The sequence below is a fragment of the Bos indicus x Bos taurus genome, chromosome 4 (assembly GCF_003369695.1).
Source record: "Bos indicus x Bos taurus breed Angus x Brahman F1 hybrid chromosome 4, Bos_hybrid_MaternalHap_v2.0, whole genome shotgun sequence".
Lineage (NCBI taxonomy): Eukaryota > Metazoa > Chordata > Mammalia > Artiodactyla > Bovidae > Bos > Bos indicus x Bos taurus.
In genome coordinates, this window is record NC_040079.1 from 102,683,945 (window position 1) to 102,708,096 (window position 24,152).

Genomic DNA, 24,152 nt, shown 5'->3' on the forward strand with positions numbered 1-24,152 from the left:
AAGTGAAATGAAACAGAGAATGACAAACATTATATGATTTAATGTATATGTGGAATCTAAAATTTATAACAAACTAGTGAGCATACCAAAAAAAGAAGCAGACCCACAGATAGAGAGGACAAAATAGTGGCTACCAGTGAAGAGAGAGAAGAGGGGAGGGGCAACACAGGGATGGAGAATTAAGTTCAAACTATTAGGTATAAAATAAGCTAAAGGATATATTTTATAACATAAAAATATAGCCAATATTTTATAATAACCATACATGGAGTATAACTTAAAATTATGAATCATTGTATTGTATACCTGTAACTTATATAATATTGTACAACTATACTCTCATAGTTCCAAAGAATAGCAAGAAGAGATAAGAAAGCCTTCCTCAGCGATCAATGCAAAGAAATACAGGAAAACAACAGAATGGGAGAGACTAGGGATCTCTTCAAGAAAATTAGAGATACCAAGGGAACATTTCATGCAAAGATGGGCTCGATAAAGGACAGAAATGGTATGGACTAAAAGAAGCAGAGGATATCAAGAAGAGGTGGCAAGAATTCACAGAAGAACTGTACAAAAAAGATCTTCACGTCCCAGATAATCACGATGGTGTGATTACTGACCCAGAGCCAGACATCCTGGAATGTGAAGTCAAGTGGGCCTTAGAAAGCATCACTATGAACAAAGCTAGTGGAGGTGATGGAATTCCAGTTGAGCTATTTCAAATCCTCAAAGATGATACTGTGAAAGTGCTGCACTCAATATCCCAGCAAATTTGGAAAACTGAGCAGTGGCCACAGGACTGGAAAAGGTCAGTTTTCATTCCAATCCCAAAGAAAGGCAATGCCAAAGAATGCTCAAACTACCACATAATTGCACTCATCTCACATGCTAGTAAAGTAATGCTCAAAATTCTCCAAGCCAGGCTTCAGCAATATGTGAACCATGAACTTCCTGATGTTCAAGCTGGTTTTAGAAAAGGCAGAGGAGTTGCTATTGGTTTACTTTTCGTGAAGCCATGTCTGGACGCGGCAAAGGCGGCAAAGGTCTGGGGAAAGGCGGCGCTAAGCGCCACCGCAGGGTTCTGCGCGACAACATCCAGGGCATCACTAAACCTGCTATCCGCCACCTGGCTCGTCGTGGTGGTGTGAAACGCATCTCTGGGCTCATCTACGAAGAGACCCGCGGGGTCCTGAAAGTGTTTCTGGAGAACGTGATCCGGCACGCGGTCACCTACACCGAGCATGCCAAGCGGAAGACAGTCACCGCTGTGGACGTGGTCTTATTTTAAAAAAAAAAAGAAAAGAAAAGGCAGAGGAACCAGAGACCAAATTGCCAACATCCGCTGGATCATGGAAAAAGCAAGAAAGTTCCAGAAAAACATCAATTTCTGCTTTATTGACTATGCCAAAGCCTTTGACTGTGTGGATCACAATAAACTGTGGAAAACTCTGAAAGAGATGGGAATACCAGACCACCTGACCTGCCTCTTGAGAAACCTATATGCGGGTCAGGAAGCAACAGTTAGAACTGGACATGGAACAACAGACTGGTTCCAAATAGGAAAAGGAGTACGTCAAGGCTGTATGTTGTCACCCTGCTTATTTAACTTATATGCAGAGTACATCATGAGAAACTCTGGACTGGAAGAAGACAAGCTGGAATCAAGATTGCTGAGAGAAATATCAATAACCTCAGATATGCAGATGACACCACCCTTATGGCAGAAAGTGAAGAGGAACTAAAAAGCCTCTTGATGAAAGTGAAAGAGGAGAGTGAAAAATTTGACCTAAAGCTCAACATTCAGAAAATGAAGATTATGGCATTCGGTCCCATCACTTCATGGGAAATAGATGGGGAAACAGTGGAAACAGTGTCAGACTTTATTTTGGGGGGCTTCAAAATCACTGTAGATGGTGACTGCAGCCATGAAATTAAAAGATGCTTACTCCTTGGAAGGAAAGTTATGACCAACCTAGATAGCATATTCAAAAGCAGAGACATTACTTTGCCAACAAAGGTTCGTCTAGTCAAGGCTATGGTTTTTCCTGAGGTCACGTATGGATGCGAGAGTTGGACTGTGAAGAAGGCTAAGCACCAAAGAATTGATGCTTTTGAAGTGTGGTGTTGGAGAAGACTCTTGAGAGTCCCTTGGACTGCAAGGAGATCCAACCAGTCCATTCTGAAGGAGATCAGCCCTGGGATTTCTTTGGAAGGAATGATGCTAAAGCTGAAAATCCAGTAGTTTGGCCACCTCATTCGAAGAGTTGACTTATTGGAAAAGACTCTGATGCTGGGAGGGATTGGGGGCAGGAGGAGAAGGGGATGACAGAGGATGAGATGGCTGGACGGCATCACTGACTCGATGGACGTGAGTTGAGTGAACTTCGGGAGTTGGTGATGGACAGGGAGGCCTGGCGTGATGCAATTCATGGGGTCGCAAAGAGTCGGACATGACTGAGAGACTGAACTGAACTTACACTGTCATAAAAATTATAGAATGCAATGTTATCTACTATACTTGCCATGCTTTACATTAACTATTCAGACATTATCTTATAGATAAAAGTTTGTACCCTTTTCAATTTTTTTAAATACCATAAATATAATTTATCATTACTGTAGATATATAGTGCCTTGACTTTGCTTTTATTCTGCTCCTGTATTCTGGTTTTAATATATCTTTTTAAGTATATTTTTTAGCCTTTTCTGAAGATGAACACATTTAGTGTTTGAAAATGTTTTCATCTCACGCTTAAACTTGAATGATAATTTGAATATAGAAAGATTTGAAAAATAAATAGAAAGAAAATAAGCATCTATTATGAGAAGTGCTGTGGAGATTACCTATTGCTGACTGAGTTGGAAAATAATGAAGGGACAAGGCACTATTTATTTTAAATAGTATACTAAGGAAAGACCCCTCAATTATGGGTGATTTAAGCAGAGTTCAGGAGCTAAAAATACAGAGTAGCATAAGTACCCTAACCAACAAAGTAATGAACAGTTACAAAGGCTCTGAGTTTGGAGTAGGTGTTTCAGGCAATGTGACAATACAGGATCTCTGAAGCTTAGCCACTGAGAGCGTACTGAAATGAGATAAGAGAGTTGGGAAGTGCCATATCATACGGAAACGTATGTCCCATAGTAGGTAGCTTGTATTTTATTCTTAGGGTCATGATTAGTAATTAAAGAGTTTTCATTAGCTTTGATTGGAAAACAGCTTACAATGATGTAGAGAATATATAGTAAGGCAAGATACAGAGAAAAATGGAATTAGAAACTATGGTAAATTTGGTGGCCAAGAAGGGGACGAAAATAGTAGAAATGGAAAGGGGATAAATTTGTGAACTATTCTTCAGGCAAATACATCAGTAATTACTGGAGTCAGAAAAGGCAAGAATCAAAGCAATTGGAGAAATGGTAGTTTTAAAGATTAAAGATAATGAATAAAAAAATACCTGGCACACAGTAAGTATTTAAAACAGTAAATTATATTCTCATTACTTCCTAATTCATTATATTTTCTTTTGTAATATAATTTCAGTTTTTGTTATGTTTTTAACACAAAGAACTACTGCAACAATGTAATTCTTGACATTCTTTAAAATTATGTTTTTCAATGACCAGCACAGTTTATAGATCTGTGACTGTTAAAAGCATAAAATTTTAAATAATAAAACATGCCTTCCTAGGAACATTTTGTTCCCAGGGAACAATTTGTTATTTTCGTAGCAAAACCAGGGGTGTGTATGTATCTGTGTCTAAGACAGAGAACATAACACCACTAATTTTTCTCCTATAATGAAGATTTTGGAGAAAAATTTTTGATATTCACATTTTGAATAGAACTTCCCTAATTAGCTGAATTATACAGATATATGTTACTATCTGCCTGCACTTGGAATTATTCTCTACACCCATCCCCCTAATCATTAATAATTTGAATTCTTTCCAATTTGAGCAACAATGCAGGTATTTTCTTTTTTTTTTTTTCCATCTCACATCCGGCAATATTTCACAGTGAAAATCTTTGATACAGACATTCTTCCTAATTAATAATTTGATATCCAGAACAGTCTAGCAGGTGCACACACATATGTATTCTTTGTGGGTTTTGTGTGGAATTATTTATTCTCTACTAAGAAGTACATGTGTATTATTCTAGCAATAGTGAAAGCGAAAGTCGCTTAGTAGTGCCTGACTCTTTGTGACCCAATGGACTGTAGCCTGCAGGCTCGTCTGTCCATGGGATTCTCCAGGCAAGAATACTGAGTGGGTTACCATATCATCCTCCAGGGGATTTTCCCAACCTAGAGATGGAACCCAGGTCTCCCACATTGCAGGCAGATTCTTTATCAACTGAGCCACCAGGGAAACCCAAGAAAAATATAAAAACATTAAATAACAAAGGAAAGGTTTGTTTTTTATTGTTTTTCTTTTTTTAGTTTCTCATAGTTTTTTTTTTTTTTTTTTTTTTTTTGACAGACTGTTAAAAGACTGTAGTAGATGTTTTAAACATTTCTCATCTACTTTTTCAGTCCATCCACAGAATGTCACTGAGTATTGTGCAGAAACCGCTTGGGTCCTCATTAACAAGCCTCACTGCTGACGTACTTTCTGATAAGGTTTTGTGAATTTTTAGCATTAAAAAACTTCAGAAACTAGGTTTGCCATTTCCACAGCAATGCCATTCCACAGCATTCCCTCTGCCAGATCCTTTCTCTTAGATGTGGCATGTACCAGTACAAATAACCTGTGAAAGTATCGTATTGCTTGGTATCTCAATACAAAACTGAATTTTTAAAATTTATTTAATTTCTGAATGGGTACTAAATGCACATGACACAAATTAATTAAATTTTGACAGGTATTTGTAAATAGCTTTCTGTTGATTTTAAATGTGTCATGCATGCATGCTCAGTTGCTTCAGTCATGTCTGACTCTGCAATCCCGTGAACTATAGCCCACCAGGTTCCTCTGTCCATGAGATTCTCCAGCCAAGAATACTAGGGTGGGTTGCCACGCCCTCCTCCAGGAGGAGGAATCTTCCCAACCCAGGGATCAAACCAGCATCATCTATGTCTCTGCACTACAGGCAGATTCTTCACTGACTGAGCCACCTGAGAAGCCCCTTTAAATATGTCATCTCCTCCAAATACAGTACCCATAGTAACTTAGAATATGACCTTATTTAGTAACAAGGTCAATGTAGACATATTTGTTGAGATGAGAGGAGTAGGGTTTGTTCCTAACCCAGTATGACTGACGTCATTTAAAAAAGGGAAAGTTTAGAAACAGACACACAGACACAGGAATGCCATGTGAAGACTGGGAATGTGATAACCCAGGTGTCTGATGGTGCCAGGAAACTACCGCAATTTAGGAGAAAAACCTGCAGTGAATACTCTCCTAGAGGTTTCAGAGAGACCAAGCCCACACCAATGCCTTGATTTTGAATTCCGGGCCTCCAGAATTGTGAGACATTAATTTCTGTTCAAAGATACTCAAATTTTCATTTCATCAGTTGTAGAAAACTAATATACTCTCCATGAATATAACACCAATTTATGATCGCCAGCAACATGCCTGAGTGTATCCCTTTCTCCACTTGCTTCCAGTTTTTTACTTCTGCCAGTTTGGTAAGCAAAAAAACATAACTTGTGGCATTTTTTCTTTTTCTCTCTTTCAAGTCAGATTGAGTACTTTATCAAATATTTAATAGCCCATTTGTTTTTTCAGAGAATTAGCAACTTGGAATAAACTGGGTCTTAGAAATAAAACAGCAACATTGTTTTCTCTAAAATACACTTTTCTTAGTGATTCAGTGGCTCTATAGAATAAAAATGTTCTTAATTACATAGCATCATGGATCTTTTTAAAGCTATAGTCTCACTTGAGAACACTGAACTTGATGTTCTTTCTCAATCCACCCCTTTCCTTATACTCTTGATCTCATTTTGCATTTTTATCAGTGTTACCTGTGCCTCTTCCAAGGTGTCAGAAAATAGTTGTGTGTGTATGTGCGTGCCCCAGAGTGATGGTGACCAACCACAGAGACAACATGGACAAGAAAATGTATGATTAGAAGTCAGCAGGAAAAAAAAAAAAAAGAAGTCAGCAGAGATGCCTGATAATTATAGAATAATTGCCCTAGCAGGAAGTAAATGGAGGCTTTATTTTAAAGAATGAACCTATGTTCTGGAACCCACTCCTTGTTAATTAGCCAAGGTATGGAAAGAGCTAGACTACCCCAGAGAAACTGCTGTTCTTTGGATGCGGACAGCAGTAAGTACTGTTGAGAGGCAGGGCTTATGTCCCATTGGTTATTCAGTCTCTAAGTCGTGTCTGATTCTTTGAGGACCCCAAGGACTGCAGCACTGCAGCCTTCCCGTCCTTTCACTTTGCCTGTCTCATTGGAATCAGATGTAAAAACCTTTCTGTGGCTCAGAGGTCTTTAGCAGCATCTATGGGATGGGTCAATAATAATATGAGAGTTATAATAATATGTAACTCTTTGTTACATATTATCAAACAATAATCCCATCTTCTCATTGCATGAACTTTTATTTAAGACTTTTGTGGAACATGGAGAATTGATCAGTCTAATTAGGTTTATAATCTAATGGGAAAAAAAAGGACAGATTGTAGTCCAAGTGGGGAGACATTGACTTTTAAAGTTCAATTTAATTCAGTCTCTCAGTTGTGTCCGACTCTTCGTGACACATGGACTGCAGCACATGAGGCCTCCCTCTCCATCAGCAACTCCCAGAGTTTACTCAAATTCATGTCCATTGAGTCAGTGATGCCATCCAACCATCTCATCCTCTGTCGTACCCTTCTCATCCCATCTTCAATCTTTCCCAGCATCAGGGTCTTTTCAAATGAGTCAGTTCTTCGCATCAGGTGGCCAAAGTATTGAAGTTTCAGCTTCAGCATCAGTCCTTCCAATGAATATTCAGGACTGGTTTCCTTTAGGATAGAATGGTTTGATCTCTTTGCAGTCCAAGGGACTCTCAAGGGTCTTCTCCAACACCACAGTTCAAAAGCATCAATTCTTTGGCACTCAGCATTCTTTATAGTCCAACTCTCACATCCATACATGATTATTGGAAAAACCATAGCTTTAACTATGTGGACCTGTGTTGGTAAACTAATTTCTCTGCTATTTAATAAGTAAGTTGTTTGGGTTGGTCACGGGCTTCCCTGGTGGCTCAGAGGTTAAAGCATCTGCCTGCAATGCAGGAGACCCAGGTTCGATCCCTGGGTCAGGAAGCTCCCCTGGAGAAGGAAATGGCAACCCACTCCAGTATTCTTGCCTGGAGAATCCCATGGAGGGAGGAGCCTGGTAGCTTACAGTCCATGGGGTTGCAAAGAGTCGGACACGACTGAACTACTTCACTTTCACTGTCTTTAGGTTTGTCATAACTTTGTCACCCTGCTTATTTGACTTTTTAAAAATTCCTTCTATTGTTTGGGGTGGAAATTCTGAAGATTGCATGTAGTGGAAATCACTTAGTGATTTTGAAGTGCAATGCAACAGATATTTTGTTTGCTGAAGTAGCAGTGACCCCAATGGAAAATCACATAGAATGCTGCCTATAACTTATTTTATTCTATTATTGCAAACATTATTCCCCTTCTTGTTTCTCTAACTATTGCTCTTAAAAGACTCTGGCAACCAAATTACCTGATGTTACTTTTTATTTTCCACATTCTCCATTTAGAATATTTTCGCATTCTAAACATTAATAGGAAAATAAAACCCATGGCATGGGCAGAAGAAGAGAGATGTAGAAGAATAAAAGTGCATAAATAAATCATAAACTGATACTACTTCCTAGATAAGCAAGGACTGGATTAATCAATATCATGCAATTTAGAGTGTATAACAACTTTTCCTTGTTATCAAATGCTATGTAACAAATCACTCCAGAACTTACTGGCTTAAAACAATAACAATATTTAGTCTCCTCACAAATCTGCTGTTTGGGCAGGGCGTAGAGGAAGCAGCTTGTCTCTGTTCTACTTAGTGTCAGCTAAAACACTGTGAAAACAGAGATAGAATCATCTAAAAGCCTGCTCACTCATATAACTGGCAGCTGATGTGGGCAGACTCAAATAGCTTCCCCCAGCTTCTTCAAGCCTGGGGGCTTGAACTGCTCCAAGTCTTCAGGAGGCTATCTTTTTGTGGCCTCTAATTGTGGTCTCTCAAGCATGACAGCTTTAGGAATCCCAATTTCTTACAATCTTACAGTTCCCTAGACACACCTCCTGAGAGAAAACACCAGGTGGAAGGTCAAGCCCCCTTTTATGACATAATCTTAAAAATCACATAGTGTCACTTGCAAAACATTTTATTCATCAAGGTGGTAACAAAGCCCCACTAGGTTCAGAGGGAGGCAAAATCAACTCTGCTGCTTTTGTAGTTTGATGAGATTCTGGAACAGGGAGGACCAGATATATTACTGTAGCTAATTTTTAAAAATAAATTGCTATATTTAAAATGGATAACCAACAAGGATATACTGTACAGCCCAAGGACCTCTGCTTAATGCTATGTGGCAGCCTGGATGGGAAGAGGATTTGAGGGAGATTGAATACATGTATATGTATGGTTGAGTGCTTTCTCTGTTCACCTGAAACTGTCACAACATTGTTAATCGGCTATCAGATCAGATCAGATCAGATCAGTCGCTCAGTCATGTCCGACTCTCTGCGACCTCATGAATCGCAGCACGCCAGGCCTTCCTGTCCATCACCAACTCCCGAAGTTCACTGAGACTCACGGCCATCGAGTCAGTGATGCCATCCAGCCATCTCATCCTCTGTCGTCCCCTTCTCCTCCTGCCCCCAATCCCTCCCAGCATCACGGTCTTTTCCAATGAGTCAACTCTTTGCATGAGGTGGCCAAAGTACTGGAGTTTCAGCTTCAATATCATTCCTTCCAATGAAATCCCAGGGCTGATCACCTTCAGAATGGACTGGTTGGATCTCCTTGCAGTCCAAGGGACTCTCAAGAGTCTTCTCCAACACCACAGTTCAAAAGCATCAATTCTTCAGCTCTCAGCCTTCTTCACAGTCCAACTCTCACATCCATACATGACCACAGGAAAAACCATAGCCTTGACTAGACGAACCTTTGTTGGCAAAGTAATGTCTCTGCTTTTGAATATGCTATCTAGGTTGGTCATAACTTTCCTTCCAAGGAGTAAGCGTCTTTTAATTTCATGGCTGCAGTCACCATCTGTAGTGATTTTGGAGCCCAGAAAAATAAAGTCTGACACTGTTTCCACTATTTCCCCATCTATTTCCCATGAAGTGATGGGACCAGATGCCATGATCTTAGTTTTCTGAATGTTGAGCTTTAAGCCAACTTTTTTACTTTCCACTTTCACTTTCATCAAGAGGCTTTTGAGTTCCTCTTCACTTTCTGCCATAAGGGTGGTGTCATCTGCATATCTGAGGTTATTGATATTTCTCCCAGCAATCTTGATTCCAGCTTGTGTTTCTTCCAGTCCAGGGTTTCTCATGATGTACTCTGCATATAAGTTAAATAAACAGGTGACAATATACAGCCTTGACGAACTCCTTTTCCTATTTGGAACCAGTCTGTTGTTCCATGTCCAGTTCTAACTGTTGCTTCCTGACCTGCATACGAATTTCTCAAGAGGCAGGTCAGGTGTTCTGGTATTCCTACCTCTTTTAGAATTTTCCACAGTTTATTGTGATCCACACAGTCAAAGGCTTTGGCATAGTCAATAAAGCAGAAATTGATGCTTTTCTGGAACTCTCTTGCTTTTTCTGTGATCCAGCGGATGTTGGCAATTTGATCTCTGGTTCCTCTGCCTTTTCTAAAACCAGCTTGAACATCAGGAAGTTCACAGTTCACATATTGCTGAAGCCTGGCTTGGAGAATTTTGAGCATTACTTTACTGGCATGTGAGATGAGTGGAATTGTGCAGTAGTTTGAGCATTCTTTGGCATTGCCTTTCTTTGGGATTGGAATGAAAACTGACCTTTTCCAGTCCTGTGGCCACTGCTGAGTTTTCCAAATTTGCTGGCATATTGAGTGCAGCACTTTCACAGCATCATCTTTCAGGATTTGGAAAAGCTTAACTGGAATTCCATCACCTCCATTAAATTTGTTCGTAGTGATGCTTTCTAAGGCCCACTTGACTTCACATTCCAGGATGTCTGGCTCTAGGTCCACTACAAAATAAAAAGTTTAAAAAAATACACTCTGCCAATAACTGATTTTACCCTGTACCACTCCCTACCCTCTTTACAATCCCAGCTTTTATGTATTGTTCTTCATGGAACTCCCATAGTGGGTCAGATGGTTAAAAAAAAAAAAAAAAAAAAAAGACAGACCACTGCAATAAATTGGCTTCTATCACAAGAATAAACTAGATAAAATGGAATTAATGCATTCAGGGTATCTTACCACTACCTGTTTTCTTCTATTCCTATTAAAATGCTACTATGATTACACAAATAAATTAATTTTTAAAGTACAAGATTCTTCACAAATCCAAGTGACCAATTCAATCCAGTGTATTCTAAAGAAGATAAGAGTTCAGAAATTTTTTTACAGGGTTAGTTAAAACAGAGCTAGACAGAATGGCACATTTCACTCAAGCTCCTAGCTTTTGTTTATGTCTGATTCAGCTAAAACTCAGATTCCTATTTCCTTCTGCTTCCAAAGCATGAATGCTAGGTAGTGGAAAAGATTGATTAAGAAGTTCAAACGGAGAATAAGAAACCTGTTCCAGGACTGCTCTGGGAGGGCTTTGAAGTTCATGGCCGGGGGGAGTTATGAAACTACAGATTTAAGCTATTTGTAATGAAAGGGTTGGTTTTCATTTTACCAGTTAAGCTAAATTCTTGCCTTTAGAAATAACTTTCTCCAGAACTAGTGTCATGGAGTAAAAACTTTTGGGGGTGGGGCTATCATTTGCAGTCTCCCTTGGAGTAGAAAATGAGAACTTTTTAATATCAGAACTCTATAAAAAGAGTTACCTAATTAATATTATGTCTGGAAGTCACCTCTTTCCTCTCAGACAGATGATTAGATAGAGAGATACAGATATGTATCAATGGACACGAATGAGCATCAGCATTACTTCAAAGTCATATATAACCATGTGCATAAGAGAATGTTAAATGGTTACAATGGGTATATCTAGTAGTGCAGCAGAAAAATCCTTGGATTTGTAACTTAGAAACCAGAATTTGATTCCTGAGTTAATCCTTGATTTGCTCTGTGACCTTCAACAAATCACTTTAATCAGTCTTCCCACCTGTAAAATGAAAATATTAACTGCCTTATTCTTGCACTTTTTTTTGTGAGGATAAACTGGCACCCTTCAAATACATTGAAATTACTTTGAAAAGTGCAAGTAATGGTATGATCACATGGTTATACAGCTAATACTGGACTTGATATCTTCCTTTCTCCCAATCTGCTTAGAATTGTCCCTTGATAAAGACCATAATCATTCACTTAGTCACCCAGTCCAGAAACAGAGGATCACACAGACCCGTCTTCTCCTAGGTGCTCTCTGTCATAGTGCCCTTTTGCATGCCCCCTCACTGCCAAGCTTACACTTTCTCTGCTTCTGGTACTGACTCAATCAATTCATCCTGTGCAAGTTAATTAGGAGGTTTACCCTCTGAGAAACAGTTTATGACATCCCAGTCCTATTAGAGAAGTGCAAGTTTAGATGCATTTTAAATCACTAGCAGCCATGAAATTTAAGGACACTTGCTCCTTGGAAGAAAAGTTATGACCAACCTGCTACTGCTGCTGCTGCTGCTAAGTCGCTTCAGTCGTGTCCGACTCTGTGCAACCCCAGAGACGGCAGCCCATCAGGCTCCACCGTCCCTGGGATTCTCCAGGCAAGAACACTGGAGCGGGTTGCCATTTCCTTCTCCAATGCATGAAAGTGAAAAGTGAAAGTGAAGTCACTCAGTCGTGTCTGACTCTAGCGACCCCATGGACTGCAGCCTACCAGGCTCCTCCATCCATGGGATTTTCCAGGCAAGAGTAATGGAGTGGGGTGCCATTGCCTTCTCCATGTGACCAACCTAGACAGCTTATTAAAAAGCAGAGACATTACTTTGCTGACAAAGGTACATCTAGTCAAAGCTATGGCTTTTCCAGTAGTCATGTATGGATGGGAGAGTTGAACTATAAAGAAAACTGAGCACTGAAGAATTGATACTTTTGAACTGTGGTGTTGGAGAAGACTCTTGAGAGTCCCTTGGACAGCAAGGAGATCCAACCAGTCCATCCAAAAGGAAATCAGTCCTGAATATTCATTGGAAGGACTGATGCTGAAGCTGAAACTCCAATATTTTGGCCACCTGATGTGAAGAACTGACTCATTAGAAAAGACCCTGATGCTGGGAAGATTGAAGGTAGGAGGAGAAGGAGACGACAGGATGAGATGGCTGGATGGCATCACCAAATCAATGGACATGAGTTTGGGTAAACTCCGGGAGTTGGTGATAGACAGAAAGGCCTGGCATGCTGCAGTCCATGGGGTTGCAGAGAGTCAAACACCTCTGAGCAACTGAACTGAACTGAACTAAATCATTTTTTCTGGATTTCCTTTTTTTAATCTTCTCATTGATTTAGGGTAAAATTTTACCTTTACAGCATTACTAAGCTGATAATAAAACTGATATGCTAAATGTGAGAGGCAAAAGTAATTAACCTCTTATTGTTAACAAGTTTTCACTATGTTAAGGAAACTCTTAATAATAAAATTAATATAATTATGTAGTCTATATTCTTCCAAAATAATACAATAAACCCAGACATTAATTTTAAAATATGAAAAAAGACTCAACTCATATTTTTTAAAAGTGCACCCTAAAAACAATTCAAAAATAAAACCCAGAATAAAATATGAAATCACTGATAAATGTAATAACTGAAACTTTCAGTTCAGTTCAGTTCAGTCGCTCAGTCATGTCCAACTCTTTGCGACCCCATGAATTGCAGCACACAGGGCCTCCCTGTCCATCACCAACTCCCGGAGTTCACTGAGACTCACATCCATCGTGTCAGTGATGCCATCCAGCCATCTCATCCTCTGTCATCCCCTTCTCCTCTTGCCCCCAATCCCTCCCAGCATCAGAGTCTTTTCCAATAAGTCAACTCTTTGCATGAGGTGGCCAAAGGGCCGGAGTTTCAGCTTTAGCATCATTCCTTCCAAAGAAATGCCAGGGCTGATCACCTTCAGAATGGACTGGTTGGATCTCCTAGCAGTCCAAGGGGCTTGCAAGAGTCTTCTCCAACACCACAGTTCAAAAGCATCAATTCTTCAGCTCTCAGCCTTCTTCACAGTCCAACTCTCACATCCATACGTGACCACAGGAAAAACCATAGCCTTGACTAGAGGAACCTTTGTTGGCAAAGTAATGTCTCTGCTTTTGAATATGCTATCTAGGTTGGTCATAACTTTCCTTCCAAGGAGTAAGCATCTTTTAATTTCATGGCTGCAGTCACCATCCGCAGTGATTTTGGAGCCCAGAAAAATAAAGTCTGACACTATTTCCACTATTTCCCCATCTATTTCCCATGAAGTGATGGGACCAGATGCCATGATCTTCATTTTTTGAATGTTGAGCTTTAAGCCAACTTTTTCACTCTCCTCTTTCACTTGAATCTATATTTTAAGTAGTTCTGGACAAAATAATCTTAATATTAAGTGTACTCATTTTAACAGATAAATCATAAACAATATACAAACACTTTAAAAATACAAGATTAAAGGAAGTCACATAAAACACATAATTTGTAAAATTAGAAATTGCTAAAGAAAGATTACAATAAATGTAAATTGTTATAAAAATCAAGTTATATTAAGCGTAACTCTATTCTACTTAAACCTTAAAATCCCTATGAAATCAATGTCATTGTATATTAAATGTTAACAGAAAATTGACCAATGCAAAGTATATTTAAGAAGATCAATAACTTACAAGATGACTGGGAATATTTCCAGAAATCAAAAAAGAAACAGATTTTCATATTTCATAAACTTTATGAAAAAAGTAAGGTTATTAACAAAAACCCCTATTCTATAATGTATATAGACTAAAGTACCTTTTTTAAAAAATAAAAAACTGAATAAATTTTTCCAAAAAAAAAAAGCAACTTAATAGCAAACATTTAAATATCTGACTTTCAATTTGGGGGAACTGTCCACATGTGGCCTTGCTCTCCCTGCCAACAGTCACATAGGCAACCTCCTCTCTCATTCTCAGCTATCCAGCAGTATGACTGCCTAAGTCTCCAGGTGACTTCTGGGCTCCAAAATATGAATTCTACATTTGCAAATATAACTAATGCATAAGCTACACCATCTCCATAATAGTTTCTAAACTTTAAAATGCCCAGCCAATTAAAGTGATATTATAATAGATAGTTATAAATTTATATTGATGTTTGCTCTGTATGTTCATTCACTCATTCATTCATTCACTTACTTATTATTTCCAGGCATTATATAATTATAAAACCTCATTGCAATGTTTGTAAAAAAATAAAATAAAGGGTCAGAAAAGTCCCTGGATGGCAGATATCTAACAAGATATGTAGTGAAATAAGTTCTGAACATTTTAGGTCAAATAAGCCCAAAGTCACTACTTTTCTTGAGAATCCAGGTATTTTCCTTGGCTTCTCAAAAGCCAAAGGAACATTTCATGCAAAGGGAACATATTGTACCAAGGGAACATTTCATGCAAAGATGGGCACTATAAAGGACAAAAATGGTATGGACCTAACAGAAGCAGAAGGTATAGAACAGAAACAGTATGCAGCGAACAGAAGCAGACAATATTAAGAGATGGCAAGAATACACAGAAGAACTTTGCAGGAAAGATCTTAGTGACACAAATAACCACAAAGGTGTGATCACTCACCTAGAACCAGGCATCCTGGAGTGTGAAGTCAAGTGGGCCTTAGGAAGCATGACTTTGAACAAAGCTGGTGGAGGTGATAGAATTCCAGCTGAGCTATTCCAAATCTTAAAGGATGATGCTGTGAAAGTGCTGCACTCAATATGCCAGAAAATGTGGAAAACACAGCTGTGGCCACAGGACTAGAAAAGATCAGTTTTCATTTCAGCCTCAAAGAAAGGCAATGCCAAAGAATGCTCAAACTACCGGGCAACTGCACTCATCTCACACGCTAACAAGGTAATGCTCAAAATTCTCAAAGCTAGGCTTCAAGAGTACATGAACCAAGAGTTTCAGGATGTTCAAGCTGGATTTAGGAAAGGCAGAGGAACCAGAGATCAAATTGCCAACACCTGCTGGATAATAGAAAAAGCAAGAGAATTCCAGAAAAACATATCCTCCTGAATTATTGACTACACCAAAGCCTTTGACTATGTGGATCACAACAAACTTTGAAAAATTCTTAAAGAGATGGAATACCAGACCGTTTTACTTGCCTCCTGAGAAACCTGTATGCAGGTCAAGAGGCAACAGTTAGAGCTGGAAATGGAACAATGGACTGCTTCCAAATTGGGAAAGGAGCCCGTCAAGGCTGAAAATTGTCACCCAGCTTATTTAACTTATATACAGAGTTCAGTTCATTTCAGCAACTCAGTCGTGTCCAAATCTTTGTGACCCCATGGATGGCAGCATTCCAGGCTTCCCTGTCCATCACCAACTCCTGGAGCTTGCTCAAACTCATGCCCATTGAGTTGGTGATGCCATCCAACCATCTCATCTTCTGTTGATGATCCCCTTCTACATCATGCAAAACGCTGGGCTAGATGAAGCACAGCTGGAATCAAGATTTCTAAGAGATATATCAATAACCTCAGATATGCGGATGACATCACCTTTATGGCAGAAAACAAAGAGGAACTAAAGAGTCTCTTGATAAAAGTGAAAGAGGAGAGTGAAAAAATGGCTTAACACTCAGAATTCAAAAAGTAAGATCATGGCATCCAGTCTCACTTCATGGCAAATAGATGGGGAAACAATGGAAACAGTGACAGACTTTATTTTCTTGGGCTCCAAAATCACTGCAGATGGTATAGAAGCCATGAATTTAAAAGATGCTTGCTCCTTGGAAGAAAAGCTATGGCCAACCTAGACAGAGACATCACTTTAAAAAGCAGATACATTACTTTGCTAACAAAGGTCTGTCTAATCAAAGCTAAGGTTTTTCCTGTAGTCATGTATGGATGTGAGAGTTGGACCATAAAGAAAGCTAAGCACCAAAGAATTAATGTTTTTGAACTGTGCTGTTGGAGAAGATCTTGAGAGTCCCTTGGACTGCAAGGAGATCAAGACAGTCAATTTTCAAGGAAATCAGTCCTAAATATTCACTGGAAGGACTGATGGTGAAGCTGAAACTCCAAAACTTTGGCCACCTGATGAGAAGAATTGACTCATTGGAAAAGATCCTGATTCTGGGAAAGATTGAAGTCAGGAGGAAAAGGGGATGACAGAGGATGAGATGGCTGGATGGCTTCACTGACTCAATGGACATGAATCTGAGCAAGCTCCAGGAGTTGGTGATGGACAGGGAAGCCTGGAGTGCTATAGTCCATGGGGTTGCAAAGAGTTGACTATAACTTAGTGACTGAACTGACTGAATGAAGTATTTTCCTAGTAAAAATTCTCATGCCAAAATTCCACAGAATTCTGAAACTCTATTCTTTTAAAATAAGCAGATAACTCTCAAATAATCTTGGATTCTCAGGTACCTGCCTAATATAAAGTTGGTGACAGCCTCACCAAACATCAAGACAACATTTGCCAATTTGGAGAAAGGCTCCCTCAACATATCTTTATTAACTGGTGAATAAACTTGAAATAGAACTCTAAGACTATAAACTGTTATGTTTTCCTAACTTAACCACAGGCTACGTTCCGTTACCAATTATATATAGTAAATCAGACATGAGTACTATGCATCTGAATATGTGAGTGAGTTCAAATCAATGAGTAGCTCTCAGAAGGCCATGGAGAAGTTTACGCATGACTAAAACACCATAATATAAACTTGCCTCTTACACACTAAACTTTTTACAGTGCCAAATTGCCTAATCAAGGAGATCAAAGACTGAAGAGGGGATGAAGGGCAGAATAAGGGAGTTAACACAGTAGAGGCCTGAGGTTTGCTGTACACCCTCTTGTTCACATGATACAGCAGGCATGTTTCCCAGGCTTTCACACTGATTGTTAAACCAAATAAATAGCCTTATATACTCTACATTTCTGAACTGCAGTCATTTTATATCATTTTATAAGGACATTCAAAAAACTGATTCCTGGAGTTACACTTGCTCCCTGGGGGAAATTCCTTAGACATGAATTTGTAAATCATAAAAATCAAATCATAAATATGAGCAGGTTCTTACAGAAGACTTTTTCTAATATATGGTATAATCAAAAGCAATATAATAGTATCACTTGGAAATATCCCAGTAGAAAACAATCAAACAAAAGGAACTCAGATAGTTATATATAACGGATAAATTTAAAGTATATGTCAAGCTGAAGTTCCAACAGAATCTGGTAATCATAATGCACAACATTGATTTTCATCCACAGAAACTGAGAATTCACTTACACAAATGCTTGGAAGCTTAATACTAAATATAAGATCTGAATAACTGACTATGACCTGTCTCCCAGAATTCTAACACCTAAACTTTTGTCCTTTAAGCTATTTCATTATTATATCACAAATGTTCCCTTCACCTTGTACTAAGATCTCTTTCCTTTGAAATCCAGATGCTGATACTCAAGGATGGTTTGGTTTGATTATGTCAATCTTAATCATAGCTTAAATCCCATCTCTCCTTTCCTCTTCAGACACTACTGGATTATAAGCTAAAAAAAAAAATTGACATTCTATCTCTGTTAACCTTTAGAGATGCTCAAGGAACTATTCCTTGTTTGTGAAGCCATCTAATTGCTAATCTATAATCCTTTTAATATGCTCTGCTTTTTGGATTGATCCATTGCCAGCTGACCTAACACTGCCCATAGCTATATTAATCCTATTACTCACATCCTATTACAGAGTATCAGTGAAACTCTTAATGAATCCTGAAAAGCTTGCTTGCCAGATACCAATATTAAGGATGATTACACATGTATTTATTCTTTTATTCTTAATTATAAAGCTTCTGATTGTATTAATTTTATTCAGTGGGATTCAGTGTTTTTCTTCTCCACAGCTATCTGGGAGCTGACACTAGGTTCTGGGAAATATCAGTTTCTAAATGTTATTATCATACATATTGTTTTGATTCTTCTTAATGTAAATAAATCCACAAGATAATATATTGTTATGTATTTTGAGATTAAATCCTGTTGTAAGGTAAAGTATGTTGCATATGGTAGAATTATTAAATAGGGTTTATTGAGGTAGATAACATATCCTAGCAAAAAGTCTGCATTTTGTGTTCCTGATATATTCACAGTACCATTAATCCCCTAATAGGATGGATAAATCTGTCATGGATGATAAGCCTACATGTTAAGAGAAGTACATTCTCTATTGAATTAATCACCCCATACGAAAGTGGAAAGTATCATCAGCCTGAAAAACTATGATACCTAACCATCAATTTTAGTCTGATGAGTAATCACAAGAGAATAGATTTTTTTTATTGAAATGCATTGGCAATAAGATTCATTTTATTTAAAAAATCTGAAAAAGAAGGTGTATAGAAAAAACCCACTATCACTGTTGATGATGATATAACTGTGTCTCAAGAAAGCATAAATAGATGGAGCTTTATGGTGATTCAAGGTCCTAGAGACTGGAGCTTGTGGTTAGAAGAGGAGTTTGGAAGCTGCAGAATGGAAGCAAGTGTCTGTATAATAAGAGTCAAGCCAGTGCCAAGGAACCATGGATCCTGGAAGTACTTAGAATCTTGAGAAACAGTTAAAGAAATATAACACACATGGGTGTCATTGCAGCCTCCCTCTAGAAATTTTACCATGTATGTTTTATAATATAAAGCCATCACTGCCCTCTAATATATATCCATTGTCCCTTCGCCAAATCACAATGATACCATAAAAAGCAGATACATGACTGCCAACAAAGGTCCATAGAGTCAATGCTATGGTTTTTCCAGTAGTCATGTATGGATGTGAGAGTTCGACATAAAGAAGACTGAGTGTCAAAGAACTGATGTTTTCGAACTGTAGTGCAGGAAAACACTCTTGAGAGCCCCTTGGACAGCAAGGAAACCAAACCGGTCAATCCTAAAGGAAATCAACACGGAATACTCATTGGAAGGACTGATGCTGAAGCTGAAGCTCCAGTACTCTGGCCACTTGATGTGAACAGCTGATTCAGTGGAAAAGACCCTGATGCTGAAAAAGATTGAAGGCCGAAGGAGAAAAGGGCAGCAGAGTATGAGATGGTTGGATAGCATCACTGATTCAATGGACATGAACTTGGGTAAACTCCAAGAAATAGTGGAGGACAGAGGAATCTGGCATGCTGCAGTCCATGGGGTCATAAAGAGTCGGACACAACTTAGTGACTGAACAACAACAACAATTTATAACAACAACAACTATACCATGAGTTATATTTAAAGACTCCAGTCTTAAGCAAAAATTTACATTAGTCTACTCATTGGAAAAGACTCTGATGCTGGGAGGGATTGCGGGCAAGAGGAGAAGGGGACGATAGAGGATGAGATGGCTGGATGGCATCACTGACTCGATGGACGTGAGTCTGAGTGAACTCCGGGAGTTGGTGATGGACAGGGAGGCCTGGCATGTTGCGATTCATGGGGTCGCAAAGAGTCGGACACGACTGAGCGACTGATCTGATCCGATCTGATCTTCTAGTTATTGATCATCAGAAACTACCACTACTGTGTTTCTGAGTATCTGAGTAAAAGAAAAATAGGATGCCAATGAAATACAGGACATCAGGTTAAATCAAATGGATATATTTAAAGGATAAGTGCATTTCAAATATTGCATGGCACATATTTATACAAAACAAAGCATCTATTGTGTCTCTGAAATTCCAATTTAACTTGGTATTATGTGTTTTTATTGATTAAGTACGGCAACTCCAGAGCAGGGGGCTAAAACTGTGGGGGAAAAGACAGAGGAAACAATCTATACCAATACTACACATGCTTATTTAGCTATGATTCTACCTGTGCTGGCTGTAACATAAGGAAGATACCTCCAAAGCCATGGCTTTGTGCATAAGCACATTAAAATTATCCATCTTAGTGTTTCACCATTTTGGTGGACACTTGCTTTTTCTCTCCCTGGCTTTACATTTTAATTTTCACTTTGAAGCAGTATTATTTAACTCAACCTTTTGGAACATGATTTAAAAGAAAGACTATATATAAAAGTAAAGTAATATTGAATTAAATGAGACCTTTCTCTGTACAGGTGCAATTTTCAAAACAGCACGAGAGAGAGATTTTACACAGTAAAGTAAAAGCATTTAGAATTGAAACTCAAACCAACTAAAATAAATTCACACTTCAATTGTGACCTTCATAGCCCCCTAAATGCATTTTAAACAGTAGGCTGCTTTTCTTTTTATAGTGTAGAGCTGCATGTAATCGTAAAGGAGAATGGTAAATGTATACACTGAGCCAGTTATGCAGGGAATATGCCAGGTCCACATTCTGCCACCTGCCAGCCCTACTTCTTTCCTGATGTGTTTATCACAGAACTAGAACTAGATGTGATGAACAGTACAAAGTTACATTGAAGTAGGCAAATAAATGCACATACCCACTCTTGCACATTGTCCACAGTTACTTAAAGTCACTAGCTTTGGTAGAAAGAGAACTGAGGTGCAGTTTGAATTGAATAGAAATAATGAGTCTTCTATGATTTTTTTTTTAAGATAATCCAAGAGTTTCACAAATTCCTCTTTTATGGCACTGTTGTTAATTTTACTTGGCAGTTTGGCCATTCTGAGGTTTTTGGAAGTCCTTAATACAGAGAAATCGGAGAAGGCAATGGCAAGCCACTGCAATACTCTTGCCTAGAAAATCCCATGGATGGAGGAGCCTGGTAGGCTGCAGTCCATGGGGTCGCTACAAGTCGGACGCAACTGAGCGACTTCACTTTCACTTTTCACTTTCACACAATGGAGAAGGCAATGGCAACCCACTCCAGTGTTCTTGCCTGGAGAATCCCAGGGACGGCAGAGCCTGGTGGGCTGCCGTCTATGGGGTCGCACAGAGTCGGACGCGACTGAAGCGACTTAGCAGCAGCAATACAGAGAAATTACCTTAAATCCAGACATCCAAATGTATGATATCTCTTTTTCTTTCTTTCACTCACAGATACACTGAGGCTTTTTTTTCCAACTTCCTTTAATGTTTTCGTTCACATAATTTCCCAGCCCTCTATTATAATAGTAATTATTCTTTCACTGTTTGTCATTGTCATAATTTTGTTATGTCTTATTAGTAACTTATTATAGATATCATTAAGTTGTATAAATCTCATAGCATCCTACAGTTTGCTCACTTAATGTTCAAAATTTTAGAAATATTTTCCAAGGATAGTGTAAAATTCAAAGACAAAGATCACATACACACTTGGTAAGGAAATCAATACATATCCTGAAAGACTTCTGAAATATAGTTTGTATATATTAAAAAACAAAACAAAATCAAGCTGGATTCAGTGCAATAGACCAACAGATGTGTAATAATATACTATCCCAACTCATTCAATTTATATCTTAGGAAGTCTGTAAATAAAACTATTGACAGCAAGATACTTTCTAAAAAAGTTAAAGCAGTAATTTAGGTCATTTGCTGAAGGACAAATCTTTATCTTTTTTTAGACTAGTATTTAAAATTAACATTTTACTAGAACAAAACAAAACACACTGCCTGGTCAAAAGTAACATGCATTTAGAATTTTAGGGATAAAGTATTTTCCCATTGCTTTTACTGTCCCTATTTTTCTACTTTTTTTTTTACTAGAAAAGTTCTCTTTTGTTCAAATGATTAGATCTTGATTATAGAACACTGAGTTTTGACGTGTCCATATACTGCTGCAACTACCTCCAAATAAAATACATAATATTCCCATTACCACAGAAAGCTCTCATGTTCCCTTCCAATCAATCCCACAAAACAAATAGTTAACCACAGTTCTGATTTTATGAAGCATATATTAATTTGCCCTGTTTTTGAACTTCATATAAATAAACTAACTCAGTATATCTGTTTCTAAATTCTTGCAGGTTAGTTAATATTTGAGGCATCTTGTGGTCCGATTCTATTGATTCCTTTTTCCCTTGAACTTGAATGACTCCCATGTCTTTACCTGAGACACCTGTTTGTTTCAAGTTATTTTTGGTATATCAGACATAGTAGCTGAACCACTATAGGATCTTTGAATCTTCTGAAATATATGCATTTTCCTTCTGGCAACAAGTTCAGTTGATGACTCATCTTCCTTTATACATTTCCAGAAAGTCTGTTTTGGTTTTGATCTTATTCTGAAGAAAAAGTTAAAGAATAGTCCTGAAATGTAGTTACTAACCCTAAAATGTGGTCATTTTTCAGCTTTAATATAAAACCCACAGTATTTATTACCAAATACTTCAGATATGGGAGAATTCAAACTGCAGTGGGAAGATGGTCAAATTCTGCTCAGCTATTAGAATTCAGCTACTGTTTTTTCTTGGATTTTGGGATTCCCCTCTACATGTTTGTAGGATTTAAGGAGAAGATATCACAGTTGTTTTGGTTCTTCTGTGAATACTGCTGCTACTGCTGCTAAGTCGCTTCAGTCGTGTCCGACTCTGTGGGACCCCATAGACGGCAGCTCACCAGGCTCCCCTGTCCCTGGGATTCTTCAGGCAAGAACACTGGAGTGGGTTGCCATTTCCTTCTCCATCTGTGCATACTAGCCATTTATAATTCTCTCTCTTAATTGACAACTGTTTTTATAGCCCTGAACTCCATACTCTAAGACCTGAAGCTTTTTCCTTGGCTCTAGCTATCCTTTACACAGAATTTTGGGAATATTCTCTGGAGGAAAGGCATATAAATACCATATTTCATTCAGGTATTTTCTTACTTTAAAGGTAAGATGCCACCAATTTCTGCTTGCTTGAGTTACTTTTCAATGTCTTAAAATATGCATTTTAATATTTTAGTAGAGATTATAATTGGTATCTCCATGAGGGACAGTCTGATAAAAAGCCAGTTTTCCACTTCTAGAATCCAAACTCAAAATAAACTATCTTTAAAGATATTAAATTTACATTTAATTGTCTTTTCTGTAACCATTATCATGCAGTTCATAAAGTTGTACAGGTGAATCAGATATCATAACTTATTTGGTGAAGAAAACACACATGAGGCTTTATAAAAAGCAAATTTATAATCAATGATACATATACAAATATTAATGATAGATATCTCATTTTTGATATCTAATTTTTTAATAACTGTCTTATCTCAGTAGTTTAAAATGTATTAATATTCTCTAACTGTAAGCATTTGCTTTTATAAAACATATGTACCAAGGATGCACAAGATATGTAGTCACTCTTTAGATTAATTTTACTCTCACATTTACACAGCATAGATATCTGTGTTGAGTGTGACACAAATGATAGAATCTGAAAAGCAAAGTGTCTACTTAATTTTCTTGCATAATACTGACAATTACATAAATGTGAACATTAAGGTGTTGTAGATAGGTATTTGACAATATAGAAAAAATTAGAAACAAATTTTCATATATATTTAATTATGATTTTTGTGAATCTATAAGACAGAAATTATGCTATAATCATAAAATATAAAAAGTGTCAATAGAGGATTACATACAGTGCTGTGTTAAACCAGAAGGGTGGCTGAACAAGTATACTTGGGTAAGGTTGATAATAAGCTGATCAGTGAAGCTGTCTCAAAGAAGATAACATTAATGCTAAGCAAGCAATCCTGTGAGCAACCCCTCAGAGTTTATGATAATGATCCAGAAATAGTTTCCTTGGCTTTCCAATGATGTGTGACATGCTCCTGCTGTACGTACTCAGAAAAAGCTGAAGCGAGTAATTGAATAGAACTATGGATTCTTCGAAGTATTGCCAGTAAATAGTATGATGTCCTCTGAAGAGGTAGAAGATGATAGAG

The 24,152-nt window shown here is 38.0% G+C and overlaps 1 protein-coding gene and 1 non-coding gene across 2 annotated transcripts; both read left to right on the forward strand.

Annotated features, from left to right (window-relative positions):
• Window positions 1–1,015: 1,015 nt before the first annotated feature.
• Window positions 1,016–1,288, forward strand: LOC113891911 (histone H4-like). The gene has a single exon (XM_027540349.1). The coding sequence runs from the start codon at window positions 1,016–1,018 to the stop codon at window positions 1,286–1,288; it is 273 nt and encodes a 90-aa protein (XP_027396150.1).
• A 5,912-nt stretch (window positions 1,289–7,200) lies between these two features.
• Window positions 7,201–7,273, forward strand: TRNAC-GCA. Its single transcript has one exon. It is a non-coding gene; the product is annotated as a tRNA-Cys (tRNA).
• Window positions 7,274–24,152: the final 16,879 nt, after the last annotated feature.

Bases quoted from the DNA above. Each gene is read 5' to 3' on its own strand.
- LOC113891911 (XM_027540349.1), top strand. From the start codon at position 1,016: ATGTCTGGACGCGGCAAAGGCGGCAAAGGTCTGGGGAAAGGCGGCGCT.